This window comes from Ovis aries, chromosome 8 (genome assembly GCF_016772045.2).
Source record: "Ovis aries strain OAR_USU_Benz2616 breed Rambouillet chromosome 8, ARS-UI_Ramb_v3.0, whole genome shotgun sequence".
Taxonomy (NCBI): Eukaryota; Metazoa; Chordata; class Mammalia; order Artiodactyla; family Bovidae; genus Ovis; species Ovis aries.
In genome coordinates this window covers 55241152-55258462 of record NC_056061.1, presented here as the reverse complement: position 1 = coordinate 55258462, position 17311 = coordinate 55241152, and the positions used below count along the sequence as shown (strand labels likewise).

General features: G+C 38.7%; 1 protein-coding gene across 8 annotated transcripts in view; it reads left to right on the top strand.

Moving 5' to 3' along the window:
- The window catches only part of ARHGAP18 (Rho GTPase activating protein 18), a 201694-nt gene that overhangs the window by 141090 nt on the left and 43293 nt on the right, over positions 1–17311 (top strand). For all 8 annotated transcript variants that reach the window (XM_042253451.2, XM_060419603.1, XM_004011310.5 and 5 more), the window contains exon 5: positions 8279–8457. In XM_042253451.2, coding sequence (XP_042109385.1) covers positions 8279–8457 — 179 coding nt within the window. The remainder of the gene's footprint in view (positions 1–8278; positions 8458–17311) is intronic.

Here is a 17311-nt window from a genome sequence, read left to right as displayed (position 1 = left end):
CATACAGCTAGTAAGGGGAACCAGTGAATTTGGAACTTTGTTTTCAAATCTTAAGTTCTTAGCTCATAATTGGATTGCTTTTAAGAAAGTTTAAAAAGACGTTTTAAATTAAGATCTGGGGGTGGGGGCGAAAGTTGATTATAATTCTCCATTTCATTCCTTTTTCTGTATCTGTTATTTCAGAAATGAATTAGAAATTCAAAGCATGGATGAAAATAAATAGTAAGGATTTATTAGTACTTACCAAGAAAGAATTTAAAGCTATTTCATGGATTTACAAAAAGGAAAAATGTTCTAAAAGGTTTACAAAAAGGTCATAGGTTAATCCTTAATGTGTTGCTACTTAAATAATATAACAAAGATGGTCAGTGGCTGCCTGCATCCCAATTGGGACTTTGCTTTTGTTTATGTTCTTAATACCCAGTACCTGGGGTGTTCATGGCATTATTAGTGTCGTACTTGGATTGGAAGTAGTGAAGGAAGAGTGTCAGGTAGACTGCGGAGGCCTGGGAAGTGTTCCCAGCCTTTCTACAAAAATCAGAGTTTTGTCCAAAATTACTGTTGTTGTTCATTTGCTAAGTCATGTCCAACTCTTTGTGGCCCCATGGACTGCAGCACCCCAGGCTTCTCTGTCCATTATCTCCCAGAGTTAGCTCAAATTTTTACCCGTTGAGTCCGTGATGCTATCTAATCATCTTGTCCTCTATTGCCGCCTCCTCCTCCTGCCTTCAATCTTTCCCAGCCTCAGGGTCTTTTCCAACAAATTGGCTCTTTACATCAGGTGGCCAGAGTATTGGAGCTTCAGCATCAGTCCTTCCAAAGAATATTCAGGGTTGATTTTCTGTAGGATTGACTGGTTTGATCTCCTTGGCAGTCCAAGGGACTCTCAAGAGTCTTCTTCAGCACCACAGTTCGAAAGCATCAGTTCTTTGGCATGCAGCCTTCTTTATGATCCAACTCTCACATGTGCACATGACTACCGGAAAAACCATAGCTTTGACTAGATGGACCTTTGTTGGCAAAGTGATGTCTCCGCTTTTTAATACACTGCTAGGTTTGTCATAGCTCTCCTTCCAAAGAGCAAACATCTTTTAATTTCATGGCTACAAAGTCACCATTTGCAGTGACTTTGGAGGCCAAGAAAAGAAAATTTGTCACTTTGGGACATTTTGGAGTCTTGGAGCATCTAATATCTTTATCTTTCCTTCCATGCTTTTATCTCAGAACTTCTCTCCTGTACCCCTGCCTTCAAATAGATGCACACACATAATATGTGTGGTGTGTGTATATATATATATATTCATATGTATATATGTGTGTGCATGTGTGTGTATAGACACATGAGTCTATATATTTGTATTCATAAAAGCACCTGCCTTTTACTATTCTGTGGAAATTTCTTCAGTTACATTAGTATATCAGATTAAAATGATTGGGTATTTCCCCAGGGCTGTGTGCCTGCTGACACTGGAATGGCAGGCGGGCTGGAATAGCCCTTGATGGCTGGGTAGAGAACTGTGTTGTCAAGAGAGACAGGTGAACCTTTTGTGCCAGTGTCAATATGTTTTGGGCTTTGGAGAAGAGCGACTGGCAATTGCCAAATGAATACTGAGGAAAACATTGTCCTTTCTTGGTGTTTTCCTCCTTTGCTAGAGATGGTGATATAGCCTATATAAACAGAAGATCTGGAAGGCAAGCTCATTGTAGCAGCTTTTTCCAGCCTAGCTTGCGGCAGCCAAGTGGAATGTGACAAGCTTGCTGCCTGATTTACATCTGCTTTTGCTGGAATACTATGAAGTGGGCAGAGAGCCTCCAGTGAGAATAATAAGATAATGTGTATGACGCCATCCAAGTCACTGAGGATTTACTACTGCACCTGTTCTGGGCAATACCGTGCTCTTTTGCTAGCCAGTGAATTCCCCAGTGTTATGCAAACGTTGAAAGGTTCTGAATGAAATGCACGGAAAATATTGTCTGGAGTTCAAACGTGGAGCGCTTTCCACTTGAAATATGAAAGCCTAAGCTACATAGTCTATTTTAAATGTTTTCTCTACACTTGGGCGTTTATGCATGTTCTATGAAAGTTACTCATTCTAAATGAAAATTATAACATTTTAATGTTGCCAGGGTTGTTGCATTTCAAATTCATTAATCTACTGCTAAGTATCAATCGTCTCACCAAATTGTACAACATTATGTATTTGAAAGACCAATGTTCAATACATACATTTAGAAGTGTTAATAATGCCCAAATAATTTTTAAAACTTTCATGTAATATATATTTTCTTATTTTGAGTTCCATGGAGGAAGTGAAATTATTTTTTTAAATAAAGTCATGGATTATTTTGGACAACTGAAAAACTTTGAGTTTTTTAAAATATTTGTAACTTGGTGCTATTGTCCACTTTAAAAACCAAAGGGGAAAATAGATTAAAATTGTATTATTTACACTTCAGGGCTTAAAGAGCCAAAAGGTTTATCTCAGCATTCTCTATTAATGTTTCTCCTTGAGAAAGTGAAAGTGAAGTCACTCAGTCATGTCCGACTCTTTGCAACCCCGTGAACTGTAGCTTACCAGGCTCCTCCATCCATGGGATTCTCCAGACAAGAATACTGGAGTGGGTTGCCATTTCCTTCTCTAGGGGATCTTCCTGACCCAGGGATCGAACCCAGGTCCCCCACACTGCAAACAGATGGTTTACCCTCTGAGCCACCAGGGAGAGTAAATGATTAATTCATAAATACTTGTATTAGTGAATTAACCATCCATTTCTTAGATCATCCTGAAACTCTTTTTCCTGCTATCTGCCTTAACTGGAGTTATCATTTAATCCTTCTCTATATTGTGCTTTTTGTTTTTGCTAATATTCGGAGGAAATTCATATGTTTTAAATATATTCTAACTTAATTATAATTTTTCTCCTCAGTTTTGAGTTCAGCACAGAACATTTATTTGTGTGTGGTGGGGGAGCTAGTGTTTATTGTAGCTCTGATGTGGGGCTGTTAAGAACAGGGAGTCCATTTAACATGCTTGTTCGTAAACACTCAAGGTTTTGGAAAGGTAGCTTCTAATTTAAGAAAATGGCTAATCAGTTTTTTCCTTTCAGAATGGTTTCCTAGGAAACCAACATACATATTCACAGTAAAACATAAACTAGTGTAAACCAGTGGGAAAATAAAACTCAAATTGTGCTTTGATATTTAAGTTAATACTTTAAAAATTAATCAGAGGTCTAGTTATCCTTAGTTTTAAACAAAATTGTCACAGGCTGTTGAAAAAGCATAATGTAGCATAGTTAGGAACAGATAAATACAATCAGAGATCCAAATTTACTTTTATTTTTGGACTTGACATAGGTCAGTTCTTTCTTCCTTTCTTAACTGTGAGATGTGACCAGGGCCAGCTATATAATTTGCGAGGCTCAGTGCAAACTGAAAATGTAGAGCTTCTCATTCAAATTTCAAGAGGCAACAGCAGAGCATTAAACCCAGCGTGGGGCCCGTACCAAGCACTTCGAAAGTCCTACACCCATGAACCCGCCCTGCTTATTGAGTGGGAGTGAAAAAGGCTAGATTTAGATTTATTCTTTTTTTCTTTTGAGTAAAATATTTTGTGTGTTTGTTTTTTATTTAAATGACTATAAATATAGAAAATATATAGAAGATAATACAAATATGTTTTCTGAAGGCATCAGACTTTTAATAGTAAATGTGTATATATAACATATTTATTAAATTGAAAAACTTACCTTCCATCACCTTGTTGTATTAGTATATATGCATTTGATTGTAGCGCATAAGCTTACTGATGTAATCAAGAGCTGCTCACCATGAATTAAAGGTCACAGTGAGAAAATGACAATAATCCTGTCATTGATGCCAGGTGTTTTTCTACTGTGAGTTGTGTTAAAACCAAAAACTTATCAAATAGCCAAATTTAGAAGTATTTTCTTCCAAGCTTAAACCTGATGTTTTCAGCAAAGAAGTTTTCAAGTGTTAATTCCCCCCCGCTCCTCCCCAGAGGATTAACAGCAAATAAAGCAAGAAAAAAATGTTAAATTTATTATAAACTGTTGGTGTAAATACCTGGAACTCATTTGACTGGATTTATAGTTGTAAGAACTGTTATAATCCCTGTAATAATCTGATTCCTGAACCAGATACCTCCAGAACTGACTCCCACGGTGAACATTCTTGGTGCTGGAATTTTTGCTTTGATTGGTAGATAGCATTCCAGAAAGGACACGCAGGGCATGAAAGAAATCTTATTCAGGAATCTGTTCCACTGTGAGGAAATTAAATGGTATATCAGAGTTTTAAAAACCTTTGTTCAGTCATGTCCAACTCTGTGTGACCCTGTGGACTCTACCCTGCCAGGCTCCTCTGTCCATGGGATTCTCCAGGCAAGAATACTAGAGTGGGTTGCCATCCCCTTCCACAGGGGATCTTCCCAACCTAGGACTTGAACTTAGGTCTCCTGCATTGCCAGGTAGATTCTTTAGCATCTGAGCCACCAGGGTTTTAAGAGAGTAAAACTAACCTCCTTCTCTTCTCATTTCTGAGTATAAAGTAAAACAATCATTAAGTGTACTGTGGCCGAGAGGTCTGACAGAATGTGGTCCACTGGAGAAGGGAATGGCAAACCACTTCAGTATTCTTGCCTTGAGAACCCCATGAACAGTATGAAAAGGCAAAATGATAGGATACTGAAAGAGGAACTCCCCAGGTCGGTAGGTGCCCAATATGCTACTGGAGATCGGTGGAGAAATAACTCCAGAAAAAATGAAGGGATGGAGCCAAAGCAAAAACAATACCCAGTTGTGGATGTGACTGGTGATAGAAGCAAGGTCCAATGCTGTAAAGAGCAATATTGCTTAGAAACCTGGAATGTCAGGTCCATGAATCAAGGCAAATTGGAAGTGGTCAAACAGGAGATGGCAAGAGTGACCGTCGACATTCTAGGAATCAGCGAACTAAAATGGACTGGAATGGGTGAATTTAACTCAGATGACCATTGTATCTACTACTGGGGACAGGAATCCCTTAGAAGAAATGGAGTAGCCATCATAGTCAACAAGAGAGTCCAAAATGCAGTACTTGGATGCAATCTCAAAAATGACAGAATGATCTCTGTTCATTTCCAAGGCAAACCATTCAATATCAGTGATCCAAGTCTCTGCCCCAACCAGTAACACTGAAGAAGCTGAAGTTGAACGGTTCTATGAAGACCTACAAGATCTTTTAGAACTAACACCCAAAAAAGATGTCCTTTTCATTATAGGGGAAACTGAAAAGTGAAAGTGAAGTCGCTTAGTCGTGTCTGACTCTTTGCGGCCCCATGGACTGTAGTCTACCAAGCTCCTCGGTCCATGGGATTTTCCAGGCAAGAATGCTGGAGTGGGTTGCCATTTCCTTCTCCAGGGGATCTTTCTGACCCAGGGATCAAACCCAGGTCTCCTGCATTGTAGGCAGATGCTTTACCATCTGAACTACCACGAAAGCCCTTATAAGGGACTGGAATGCAAAAGTAGGAAGTCAAGAAACACCCGGAGTAACAGGCAAATTTGGCCTTGGAATATAGAATGAAGCAGGGCAAAGGCTAATAGAATTTTGCTAAGAGAACACACTGGTCATAGCAAACACCCTCTTCTAACAACACAAGAGAAGACTCTACACGTGTACATCACCAGATGGTCAACACTGAAATCAGATTGATTATATTCTTTGCAGCCAAAGATGGAGAAGCTCTATACAGTCAGCAAAAAAAGACCAGGAGCTGACTGTGGCTCAGATCATGAACTCCTTATTGCCTAATTCAGACTGAAATTGAAGAAAGTAGGGAAATCCACTAGACCATTCAGGTTTGACCTAAATCAAATCCCTTATGATTATACAGTGGAAGTGAGACATAGATTTAAGGGACTAAATCAGATAGATAGAGTGCCTGATAAACTATGGACAGAGGTTCATGACATTGTATAGGAGACAGGGATCAAAACCATCCCCATGGAAAAGAAATGCAAAAAAGCAAAATGGCTATCTGGGGAGGCCTTACAAGTAGCTGTGAAAAGAAGAGAAGCGAAAAGGAAAGATATAAGCATCTGAGTGCAGAGTTCCAAAGAATAGCAAGAAGAGATAAGAAAGCCTTCCTCAGAGATCAATACAAAGAAATAGAGGAAAACAACAGAATGGGAAAGACTAGAGATCTCTTCAAGAAAATTAGAGATACCAAGGGAACATTTCATGCAAAGATGGGCTTGATAAAGGACAGAAATGGTCTGGACCTAACAGAAGCAGAAGATATGAAGAAGAGGTGGCAAGAATACACAAAAGAACTGTACAAAAAAGATCTTCATGACCCAGATAATCATGATGGTGTGATCACTCACCTAGAGCCAGACATCCTGGAATGTGAAGTCAAGTGGGCCTTAGAAAGCATCACTATGAACAAAGCTAGTGGAGGTGATGGAATTCCAGTGGAGCTATTTCAAATCCTGAAAGATGATGCTGTGAAAGTGCTGCACTGAATATGCCAGCAAATTTGGAAAACTCAGCAGTGGCCACAGAACTGGAAAAGGTCAGTTTTCATTCCAATTCCAAAGAAAGGCAATGCCAAAGAATGCTCAAACTACTACACAATTGCACTCATCTCACATACTAGTAAAGTAATGCTCAAAATTCTTCAAGCCAGGCTTCAGCAATACATGAGCCGTGAACTTCCAAATGTTCAAGCTGGATTTAGAAAAGGCAGAGGAACCAGAGATCAAATTGCCAACATCCGCTGGATCATGGAAAAAGCAAGAGAGTTCCAGAAAAACATCTATTTCTGCTTTATTGACTATGCCAAAGCCTGTGTGGATCACAATAAACTGTGGAAAATTCTGAAAGAGATGGGAATGCCAGACCACTTGACCTGCCTCTTGAGAAATCTGTATGCAGGTCAGGAAGCAACAGTTAGAACTAGACGTGGAACAACAGACTGGTTCCAAATAGGAAAAGGACTACGTCAAGGCTGTATATTGTCACCCTGCTTATTTAACTTCTATGCAGAGTACGTCATAAGAAACGCTGGGCTGGAAGAAGCACAAGCTGGAATCAAGATTGCTGGGAGAAATATCAATAACCTCAGATATGCAGATGACACTACCCTTATGGCAGAAAGTGAACAGGAACTAAAAGGCCTCTTGATGAAAGTGAAAGAGGAGAGTGAAAAAGTTGGCTTAAAGCTCAACATTCAGAAAACAAAGATCATGGCATCTGGTCCCATCACTTCATGGGAAATAGACTGGGAAACAGTGGAAACAGTGTCAGACTTTATTTTTTGGGGGCTCCAAAATCACTGCAGATGGTGACTGCAGCCATGAAATTAAGGAATGCTTGCTCCTTGGAAGGAAAGTTAATGACCAAGCTAGATAGCATATTCAAAAGCAGAGACATTACTTTGCCATCAAAGGTCCGTCTAGTCAAGGCTATGGTTTTTCCAGTAGTCATGTATGGATGTGCGAGTTGGACTGTGAAGAAAGCTGAGCACCAAAGAATTGATGCTTTTGAACTATGGTGTTGGAGAAGACTCTTGAGAGTCCCTTGGACTGCAAGGAGATCCAACCAGTCCATTCTAAAGATCAGTCCTGGGTGTTCATTGGAAGGAGTGATGCTAAAGCTGAAACTGCAGTACTTTGGCCACCTCATTCGAAAAGTTGACTCATTGGAAAAGACTCTGATGCTGGGAGGGATTGCGGCCAGGAGGAGAAGGGGATGACAGAGGATGAGATGGCTGGATGGCATCACTGACTCAATGGAGGTGAGTTTCAGTGAACTCCGGGAGTTGGTGATGGACAGGGAGGTCTGGCGTGCTGCAATTCATGCGGTTGCAGAGAGTCCCACACAACTGAGCACCTAAACCGAACTAAATTTTAATCTCCCAGTATAATATAAAACAACAGTTAAGTTTAGTAAGTTGTTATGAGTTTTTCATTCAGAGCTTGAGATCATCCAGGAATGTTTTAGAATTGGATTCAATCTAAGAACTGTGACCTCAGAGAAAGATTCCACAGTGCAGCTCTGGCTTTCTGGTTACCACCTTGCCTCCTCTGTCTCCCTTGTGCCATTGTTATGATTCCTTGAGTATACATTTTACAATGAAAAGAAGGGTTACTTATTGCTTACAGTAAGTAGTACTTTTCCTAAAGGTTTATATAGTTGATGTATTAGAAGGATTTTTTTTTTTTTAAAGAAGTAACTAAAGCATAGGAATTAAGTCTTCTATTTTGTTCTCAGACCAGGCATCTCACCTAGATATTGGTGGAAAGGAGCTGACCCCACTGGTGCCTGAGGAGGCACCTGCCTCTGAAACAGACATCAACCTGGAGGTATCATTTGCAGAGCAAGCTGTCAGTCAGAAAGAGAGCTCCAGAGAGAAGATCCAGAGGAGCAAAGGTGACGATGCTGCATTACTGGTACGTAGTACACTATTCAGATGTCACTGTCAGATTACATTTTTCATCAGCTGTTTATTTTGAAAAATTTTAAGTCCCTAGAAAAGTTAAATGAATAGTATAGAATACATCCCTACAGCCTCCCTGTAGATCCCATTCACCAGTTGTTATAACATTGTATAATTTGTACTCTTTCTTGGGCTTCCTGGGTAGCTTAAACTGTAAAGAATCTGCCTGCAATGTGGAAGACCTGGGTTCTATCCCTGGGTCAGGAAGATCCCCTGGAGAAGGGGATGGCAACCCACTCCAGTATTCTTGCCTGGAGAATTCCATGGACAGAGGAGCCTGGCAGGCTACAGTCCATGGGATTGCAAAGAGTCACACACAGCTGAGCAACTACCACTTTCACTTTTCACTACTCTCTGTATCTATCTGTGTATAGGTTGCACCATATGCACTCACTTTTTTTTTTAAGCCTAACTAGGCCATACTCGGAGAGGGCAATGGCACCCCACTCCAGTACTCTTGCCTGGAAAATCCCATGGACGGAGGAGCCTGATAGGCTGCGGTCCATAAGGTCGCTAAGAGTCGGACATGACTGAGTGACTTTACTTTCACATTTCACTTTCATGCATTGGAGAAGGAAATGGCAACCCACTCCAGTGTTCTTGCCTGGAGAATCCCAGGGACAGGGGAGCCTGGTGGGCTGCCTCCCATGGGGTTGCACAGAGTCGGACACGACTGAAGCAACTTAGCAGCAGCAGCAGGCCATACTAAACAAAACAGTTGTAATGCTTAAGAACTTGAACATTAAAACAATTATATTTTAATATATGACCATATTAGAAATTTCCCAGTTGTCATAATATTGTCCTAATGGCTTCTTCCTCACTCTACCTGGGATTCAAACAAGGGTTATGCATTGCATTTGATGTTATATCTTTTTGGTTTCTTAAATTTAGATTAGCTCCTCTGATTTTTCTGTATATTTTAAAGAGTCCAAATCAAATTTCTGATTTTCTTTCTGTTTTTGATGACTTAATTCAAGTTGAACAGTTTTGGCAGACCTAGATGCCTAGGTTGTTTATTCCTTCCATCACATCATTAGAAGAGGTGTATGATGTCAGATAGCCCTCCTATTGGGAATGGAAGTATCACCTTCTATCGTCATTGTAAAAATACCTTTTCCTATTGGTAACTAATGCTAATTTGTGATCCTTGAAACCAAATGAATAGCCTATCTGCCAGTAATAACCTATCATCCCGTGGCATTATCATGCATTTGTAATCCTTACCTGAAAAAATAGGCTAGTGTTAGAGAAATGGTGATTTTTCCCACTTTATTATTCCTTCTATATTGACTGGCTGGCAGTCTTCTGTGATAGTTGCTTTTCCTCCTTTTTCTCTTTTTATTTTTGAATGTCACTGTGCAGAAGCTTCCATTTTTCATTCAATGTTTTATAAATCGTTACTGTTTTTCTTTGACGTTTAAGTTTACCCAAGTTTGACAAAAGGCAGCCCTTCAAGCTGGCTCCTATGCCGTTTTAACATGTACTCCTTGTTTTACTCCTTTGCTTTCTGGTACAAGATGTTCTAGGCTCACCTTGTACTTTTCTCCCCTCAGATTAGGAAGAATCTATTTCTTCAAGGAACCCTTGTTTTTTCAGAAGCATATTGTATTTAGAAACCAACCTCTGTGTACTGAGTGTTCTCATTGACACCAAATGTCTTAAATTTTTTAAAAATACATTTACTTATTTTGTAGGATTTCACATACATAAAAGCTAATAGGCGTAGTATAATGAACCCCCCACCAAGCCCCAACATTCACTAACCCATGACTAGTTTTGTCCTATGCACACCCCCAAGCAGTTCCCTACAAGATAAAAGGTTATTTTGAAATTCATATTGCTGTTATTGTACCTATTTAAAATGCTAACAATTCTTAATTTCAAATATCTATTAAATTTCATATTGTATTGCAAATTTCATAACTTTTTTTTACAGTTTGTTTGAATCAGAATCCAAATAAGGTTCATGCATTGTAGTTGGTTGAGCTGGTTGAAAGTGCTTTTCAAGCAGCTTTTAATCCCTCCCTTCCTTCCTTCCTCCTGTCAGTGTGTCTCTGTCTCTGCCTGCCTCTTTCTCTTCATTAAGATCTTTTCCCCTATCCTTTTTTACTTCTTTCCTTCCATTCTCCTTCTCTCAGAATTTGTTTGTTGAAGAGTCCTGCTTATTAAGTCTATAATTCTGTTGCCATGTCCTTCTCTTTTTTGTAGATTGCTTGACTCTAGATTTATCAGATTCGTGCTTTTTTTTTTTTGGTCAGGATTACTTCTTGTGATCATGTAGCAAGAGATAGAAAATATCTGCCTTTCTTGTTTGTGAAATTAGCAGCGGCTGCTGATTAGTACTTATATCCATTTATTAATGGTTATAAAATCATGTTCTAATAAATTCATTTATTTATTTGAATATCTCTCTTAAGAAAAACTTAACTTTCTCAAGGGTTACTTCTTACTTTCATTTACTCGTTTTCTTTTTTTCTTCTTTTCTTAGATTCCCTAGTACCTTTCATTAATGACCAACTAGTGTTGTTTTAATTTTCTTGTAAAAATAGTATCTTAACTCATGTATGACATGGCGCTAGAGATAATTCCTCATGTGTTTCGGCATATTTTTTGCTCCAGACATGTTGTTGTTCTTGTTGTTCAATCGAAAAATTGTGTCCAGCTCTTTGTGACCTCATGGACTGTAGCACACCAGGCTCCTCTGTCCTCCGCGGTTAGCTCAAATTCATGTGCACTGAGTCGGTGATACCATCTAACCATCTCCTCTGCTGCCCCTTCTTTCGTCTTCAATCTTTACTGGCATGTCAGGGTCTTCAGTGAGTCAGCTGTTCACATCTGGTGGTCAAAGTATTGAAGCTTCAGCATCAGTCCTTCCAATGAATATTCAGGGTTGATTTCTTTTAGGACTGACTGGTTTGAACTCCTTGCAGTCCAAGGAACTCAGGAATCTTCTCTAGCACCACAGTTTGAAAGCACCAACTCTTCAGTGCTCAGCCTTCTTTATAGTCCAACTCTCACATCCGTACATGACTGCTGTAAAAACCATAGCTTTGACTATATGGGTCTTTGTTGGCAAAGTGTAATCTCTGCTTTTTAATGTGCTATGTAGGGCTTTTCCTAGCTTTCCTTCTAAGGAGCAAGTGCCTTTTAATTTCATGGCTGCAGTCACTGTCCACAGTGATTTTGGAGCCAAGAAAAGAAAATCTGTTATTGCTGCCACTTTTTCCCTATCTATTTTGGCATGAAGTGGTGGGACTGGATGCCATGATCTTAGTTTTGTTTTGTTTTTAATGTGGTTGTTTGAGGAGGCTTAACAAATACCTGAGGAAAGAAAACAAGTGAAAGGCACAGGATAAAGGGAAAGATCTACCCAACTGAATGCAGAGTTCCAGAGAATAGCAAGGAGAAATAAGAAGGCCTTCTTAAATGAAGAGTGCAAAGAAATAGAGGAAAACAGTAGAATGGACAAGACTAGAGATCTCTTCAAGAAAATTGCAGATATAAAGGGAACATTTCATGCAAGGATGGGCATGATAAAGAACAGGAATGATAAGGACCTAGCAGAAGAGTACACAGAGGAACTATATAAGAAAGGTCTTAATGACCTAGATAACCATGATGATGCCATCACTTACCTAGAGCCAGACATCCTAGAGTTGAAGTCAGGTGGGCCTTAGGAAGCATTATTATGGACAGAATTAGTGGAGGTGACAGAATTCCAGCTGAGCTATGTAAAATTTTAAAAGATGATGCTGTTAAAGTGCTGTACTCAATATGTTAACATGTGTCACAAGTGGACACAGTACTGGAAAAAGGCAGTTTTCATTCCAATCCCAAAGAAGGGCAGTGCCAAAGAATGTTCTGACTATCATACAATTGCACTCATTTCACATGCTAGCAAAGTAATGCTCAAATTCCTTCTAGCTTGGCTTTAGCAGCATGTGAACTAAGAACTCTCAGATATACAAGCTGGGTTTTGAACAGGCAGAGGAATCAGAGATCAAATTTCCAAATTGTTGGATCATAGAAAAAGCAAGAAAATTCTAGAAAAGCATCTACTTCTGTTTCATTGACTAAGAGATGGGAATACCAGAACACCTTACCTGTCTCCTGAAAAACCTGTATGCAGGTCAAGAGGCAACAATTAGAATTGAACAGGGAACAACTGGCTGGTTCCCAATTGGGAAAAGAAGATGACAAGGCTGTATATTGTCATCCTGCTTATTTAGCATCTATGCAGAGTTCAGCATGCGAAATGCCAGGCTGGATGAATCAAAAGGTAGCATCAAGATTGCTGGGAGGAAGATCAACAACCTCAGATATGCAGGTGATACCACTCTAATAGCAGAAAGTGAAGAGGAACTAACGAGCCTCTTGATGGAGGGGTGAAAAGAGGAGAGAGAAAAAGCTTGCTTGAAACTCAGCATTCAGAAAACTAAGATCATGGCATCTAGTCCCATCACTTCATAGATCCAGACCTAGAATTATCTATTTCCTCAAGAAACACTGATTCTACTTAGTAGAAATATACTTTTGTTACTGTGTTCAGGACACTAGGAACGTTCCCTTCTCTGAGTTGGTTATTGCTTAAAGCCTTTACAGAAGACAGAAGTACATCTGTATCTTCTTTCTTCCATGCTGAGAATAGTGATTCTGAGGATACAGCAGATAATATAATTAGCATATCACATAATTACTTGTGTGTTTTATCCTTTATTACTGCACAGCATTCTCAGAATAGAAATACTAACACTGCTATCAACAATATGATAACCAAAAAATAGTTTAAACTTGTTTTCTTTTCCTCAGTTGGTTGTATCCTTAGGGTTTTATCCCAGAAGGACTGTAATAATCAAATTAGTCTGCTTCAGGTTGTTTAGGATAGTTATTCTCCATATGGTTATGCCACTCACTACATACCCAGTTGGTTAATTTCATTTTATATTGAATGTTTAGGGATTGCTTTGTTGAAACTTAATTTTGTTTTGTAAACATGTGAATTATCTAAGTGGTCCAAAGGTCATAATTAAAACCAAGGTGTATTAGAAGTCTCACTTCCATTCTTGAGCCATCACCCTCTTCTCTCCCTCCCCTTTACAGGTTAATTTACCGTACAGGTCAATTTCTTTTTATTTTAATTTTATGGTTTATCCTTCCATTCGTAGATAGATATACTCTTGATTATTTGCTTAGATGTGGCAGTACGTCCTAGAGATCACTCCATAGTAGGATAGAGAAATATCTTTCACTCTTTTTTATTTATATGTTGTGCCAGGTTATGAAACTCTATCACAATTTACTCAACCAGTCATCTGACGATGGGCTTCTAGGTTGTTTCCAGGCTTTATCAAAAATGTTTAAGGATCTATTTTCATGCTTAGCGGGCAAAGTAAAGTATGCGTCATGTGGCCTAAAGAGATAAATCAGGCTCCCAGACCATCCTTAGCAAAAGTATCTTTTACAAGTAATAGTCTTCTCCATTGCAGGGGGCGTGGGTTTGGTCACTGATCTGGGCACTAAGATCCCACATGCCACACTGTGTGACAGGTAAGTAAATGACAGGGATGGTCTTCTATATCTCAACAGATGGAAGGCAGTTTAAGTGAAAGTAGTCTAATTAAACAAGGTGAAGACACTGTTGACTTTTATGTTGTTGATTCAAACAGTGGAATATAAAGGGAATTCATTTCTACTTCAGAAACTTAAAGACAAAACTTCCTCTCTCACTTTATTCTCTGCCTAACAAACTGATTTTTGCTCACCTGCTTTCTAGATTTTATTCATGTGTTGCCTCAAGCTTAAAGTGACCTTCCCATTTCTACCCCTCTGTTGTTCTCTGTTTATCATCTTTAACCCATCCTTTGGGGTCTAGCTCAATATCTAGCTTTCCTGTTAGCACTTTCCCGTTTTCAAACTTACATTAATGTATAAAATCGTTTTTTAAACTGTTAAGATGCCATGCTTTTGATAATTATTGTCAATGTATCCATGAATTTATTTACGTATATATGCATCAGTTTATCTGTACAACCATTTACTTATTTGTATATCTTCTGGAAAGCATGTGCATACTGTAAGCTTTCTACAAGTCATAAACATGGTTGGTGAGGTAAATACTTATATCCCTCACTCTGAGGTGAGATCTAAGCAGATAAAACCTTAATTTCCATTTCTACTGCATGGTCTTCTGCTTTCCGTGAATAAGCAATGGGTTTTATGTAATACATTGCTCTTTGTTGACCTCATTTTGTATTTCTTTTTTTTTTTTTTTACAGCATTGAGCAGTCTTCGTTAATTCTTTATGATCTCTCAGCAGATTCAAATTTCTCCTCTTAAATTTGGAGATCAGGTTTTATAACTTTAATGTGTGTTAGGATGAAAATTTAGCTATTACCTATTGTGTTTCGTGTACCCGTAATATCTTAGAAAGTATGCTGTGTAATTACTTTGCTCATTTATCAAGTGATCTCTATGAGATAGATACTATGATTCTCCTTTCATAGTTAGAAAGATTAGGAGGTACATGGGAAGTCTTGGCTTCACTGCCTAATCTTTTGAAGCTGGAATTTTTTCTGGAAGATCCTGATGACATGTGCCCTAAAGGTCCCTGTTCATTTAACTTAGACGTGTCCTTGTTTTGATGCTTCTGACAACTTCAGGATAGCTTGGGAGGTTACATGAATAAGATTCTGGTATGTCGAGTCCATCTATAGAGTAGACATAAGTAAAGGAGAAATAGCACTCCTTTATCCTATCTTGACAGACTAAAAACAATAAGAGTTTATTTAGGAATTTTAAAGATCATAGTATTGAAAGGATAACTATGGTGAAGCCTGTATTAGTTCTTGTCTTTATTCAGTGTATTTTGGATTCTGACTGAATTATGTTTGATTCAAGTAAATTCATGTTTTATGGCAACTTTGCTTGTCTTGTAACAAAGCTTTATGCATACTGAAGGCCACAGGCTTGCGTGGAGGCCCAAGCTGGGAGTTTGCTAGAAAATGAAATGTCTCTGGAGGAAGCAGAAGGACAGTAAAAGAAATGTTAGTTTGGGATAGAGTAAGGAGAATGAGAACCTAAGACAGACACACATTTGTGTACAAATGTGTGAGATAGCTGTAGGATCATGATCCTGAATTGTCAAGAAAAGTTTAAATTATGATTATTCCTTGCTATTAAAAATTCTTTTTAAAAACTGTAAATTTGAAAGTTTCCTAAAATTTCATTTATCTAGAAAAGTTCTGGGTTCTCTAGGTTGACAGTGAGTGAAATACTTTAATAAAATCACATTTTACACATGAAAAAATCTTAGGTAAGAAATGAATTTCCTAGCAGTTGATAAGTCATCTGATCTGTGGAAATTGACCAAGTAAGAGTAGGTTCTCTTGCTTTCCGAGTTGAGGCTAGAGTGACTTGATGAGTGAAAAAGTCAAGTATGTCATTACTGGTAAGGTTTCTAACAGGCCCCTCATATTTCAAAGCTTACAGAAGAGGGATGCACCCAGGAAGAGCTGCCTGATTAATTTATGGTGACACATGGGAGCCAATGACCTTATATGTTTTGAAAAATTTTATTTCACTCCCCTTTTAAAAGCACATTTTTCAAAAGGTAAAGAGCTTTCCTTTTGCTGAAATTGCACTGCCTTCTCTTAGCCAACGAACTGAACCATCCAGTCTATTAACTAAACAAAAATGACATGAAACTTCATAAATATTTAAAACTCCTGCTATGAATTAAACATTGGGATAAAGAACTAACTCCTTTCATTAAGTACATTGTTAAATAAATAAATAAATAAAGCTCATGACATATTGCTTGGTAAATCAAATGTTTGAACGAATAATATTTCAGGTTTATTTAAACATTTACCTTGGGTAATGCTTTAAATAATTATATTACATGTATTTGGCTTATTAGACCAGATGCAACTGATTTTAATGAAGCATGTAAGACTTTTTTTTTTTTTTTCTTTTTTAAAATAAATGGTTGGTAAATAGAATTGGTTCAGTCCTTCAGAAAACAAAGCAATTAGCAGAACTCTGGACCAGGTGAGAAGAAAATGGGGAGAGTTTTGTGTGATTTGAAAATGAAGCTCAGTACAAATCACAGGAAATTGGGGGAGCATCAAGCCGGTGACCCCACCCCTCACTGAGCTTGATTCTGCGCTTTTCTCCCTGTTGGGTGTGTGTCTTCATTATATACACAGAAACAACACTTGCAGTGTGTCAGGGCTGTGGGACAGTGGGCATACAGAGGTGATTAAGACATGGTTTCTGTCCTTGAGGGCTTCATGTCCTACATCAATATTGATCAACCTAGATTCCTCCCTGCCTATTGCAGGGCATGAGGAAAGTGGAGCAGAACAGAATGACTACTGAATTTAGGATTTAAAAGATCTGAACTTGCCTCTTTATGTCACTGGCTATGTGGACATTGGCTCAGACAGTAAAGAATCTGCCTGCAATGCTGGAGACCTGGGTTTGATCCCTGGCTCAGGAAGATCTCCTGGAGAAGGGAATAGTAACCCACTCCAGTATTCTTGCCTGGGAAATCCCATGGACAGAGGAGCCTGGAGGGCTGCAGTCTATGGGGTTTCAAAGAGTCGGAACAACTAAGCAACTAACACTTTCACTTCACTTTAGTCTCTTAATGAGCCTCAGTTTACCCACGTAGAATATGCTGTAATAATACTTGTCTTATTGGAACTTTTGCAGGATAAAATGAAACACTATTTATCAGAATGAGTATTTTACCATTTTTGTCTTACCTTGCAGTAATAGTTAAAAACCTTGATACCTGTCTG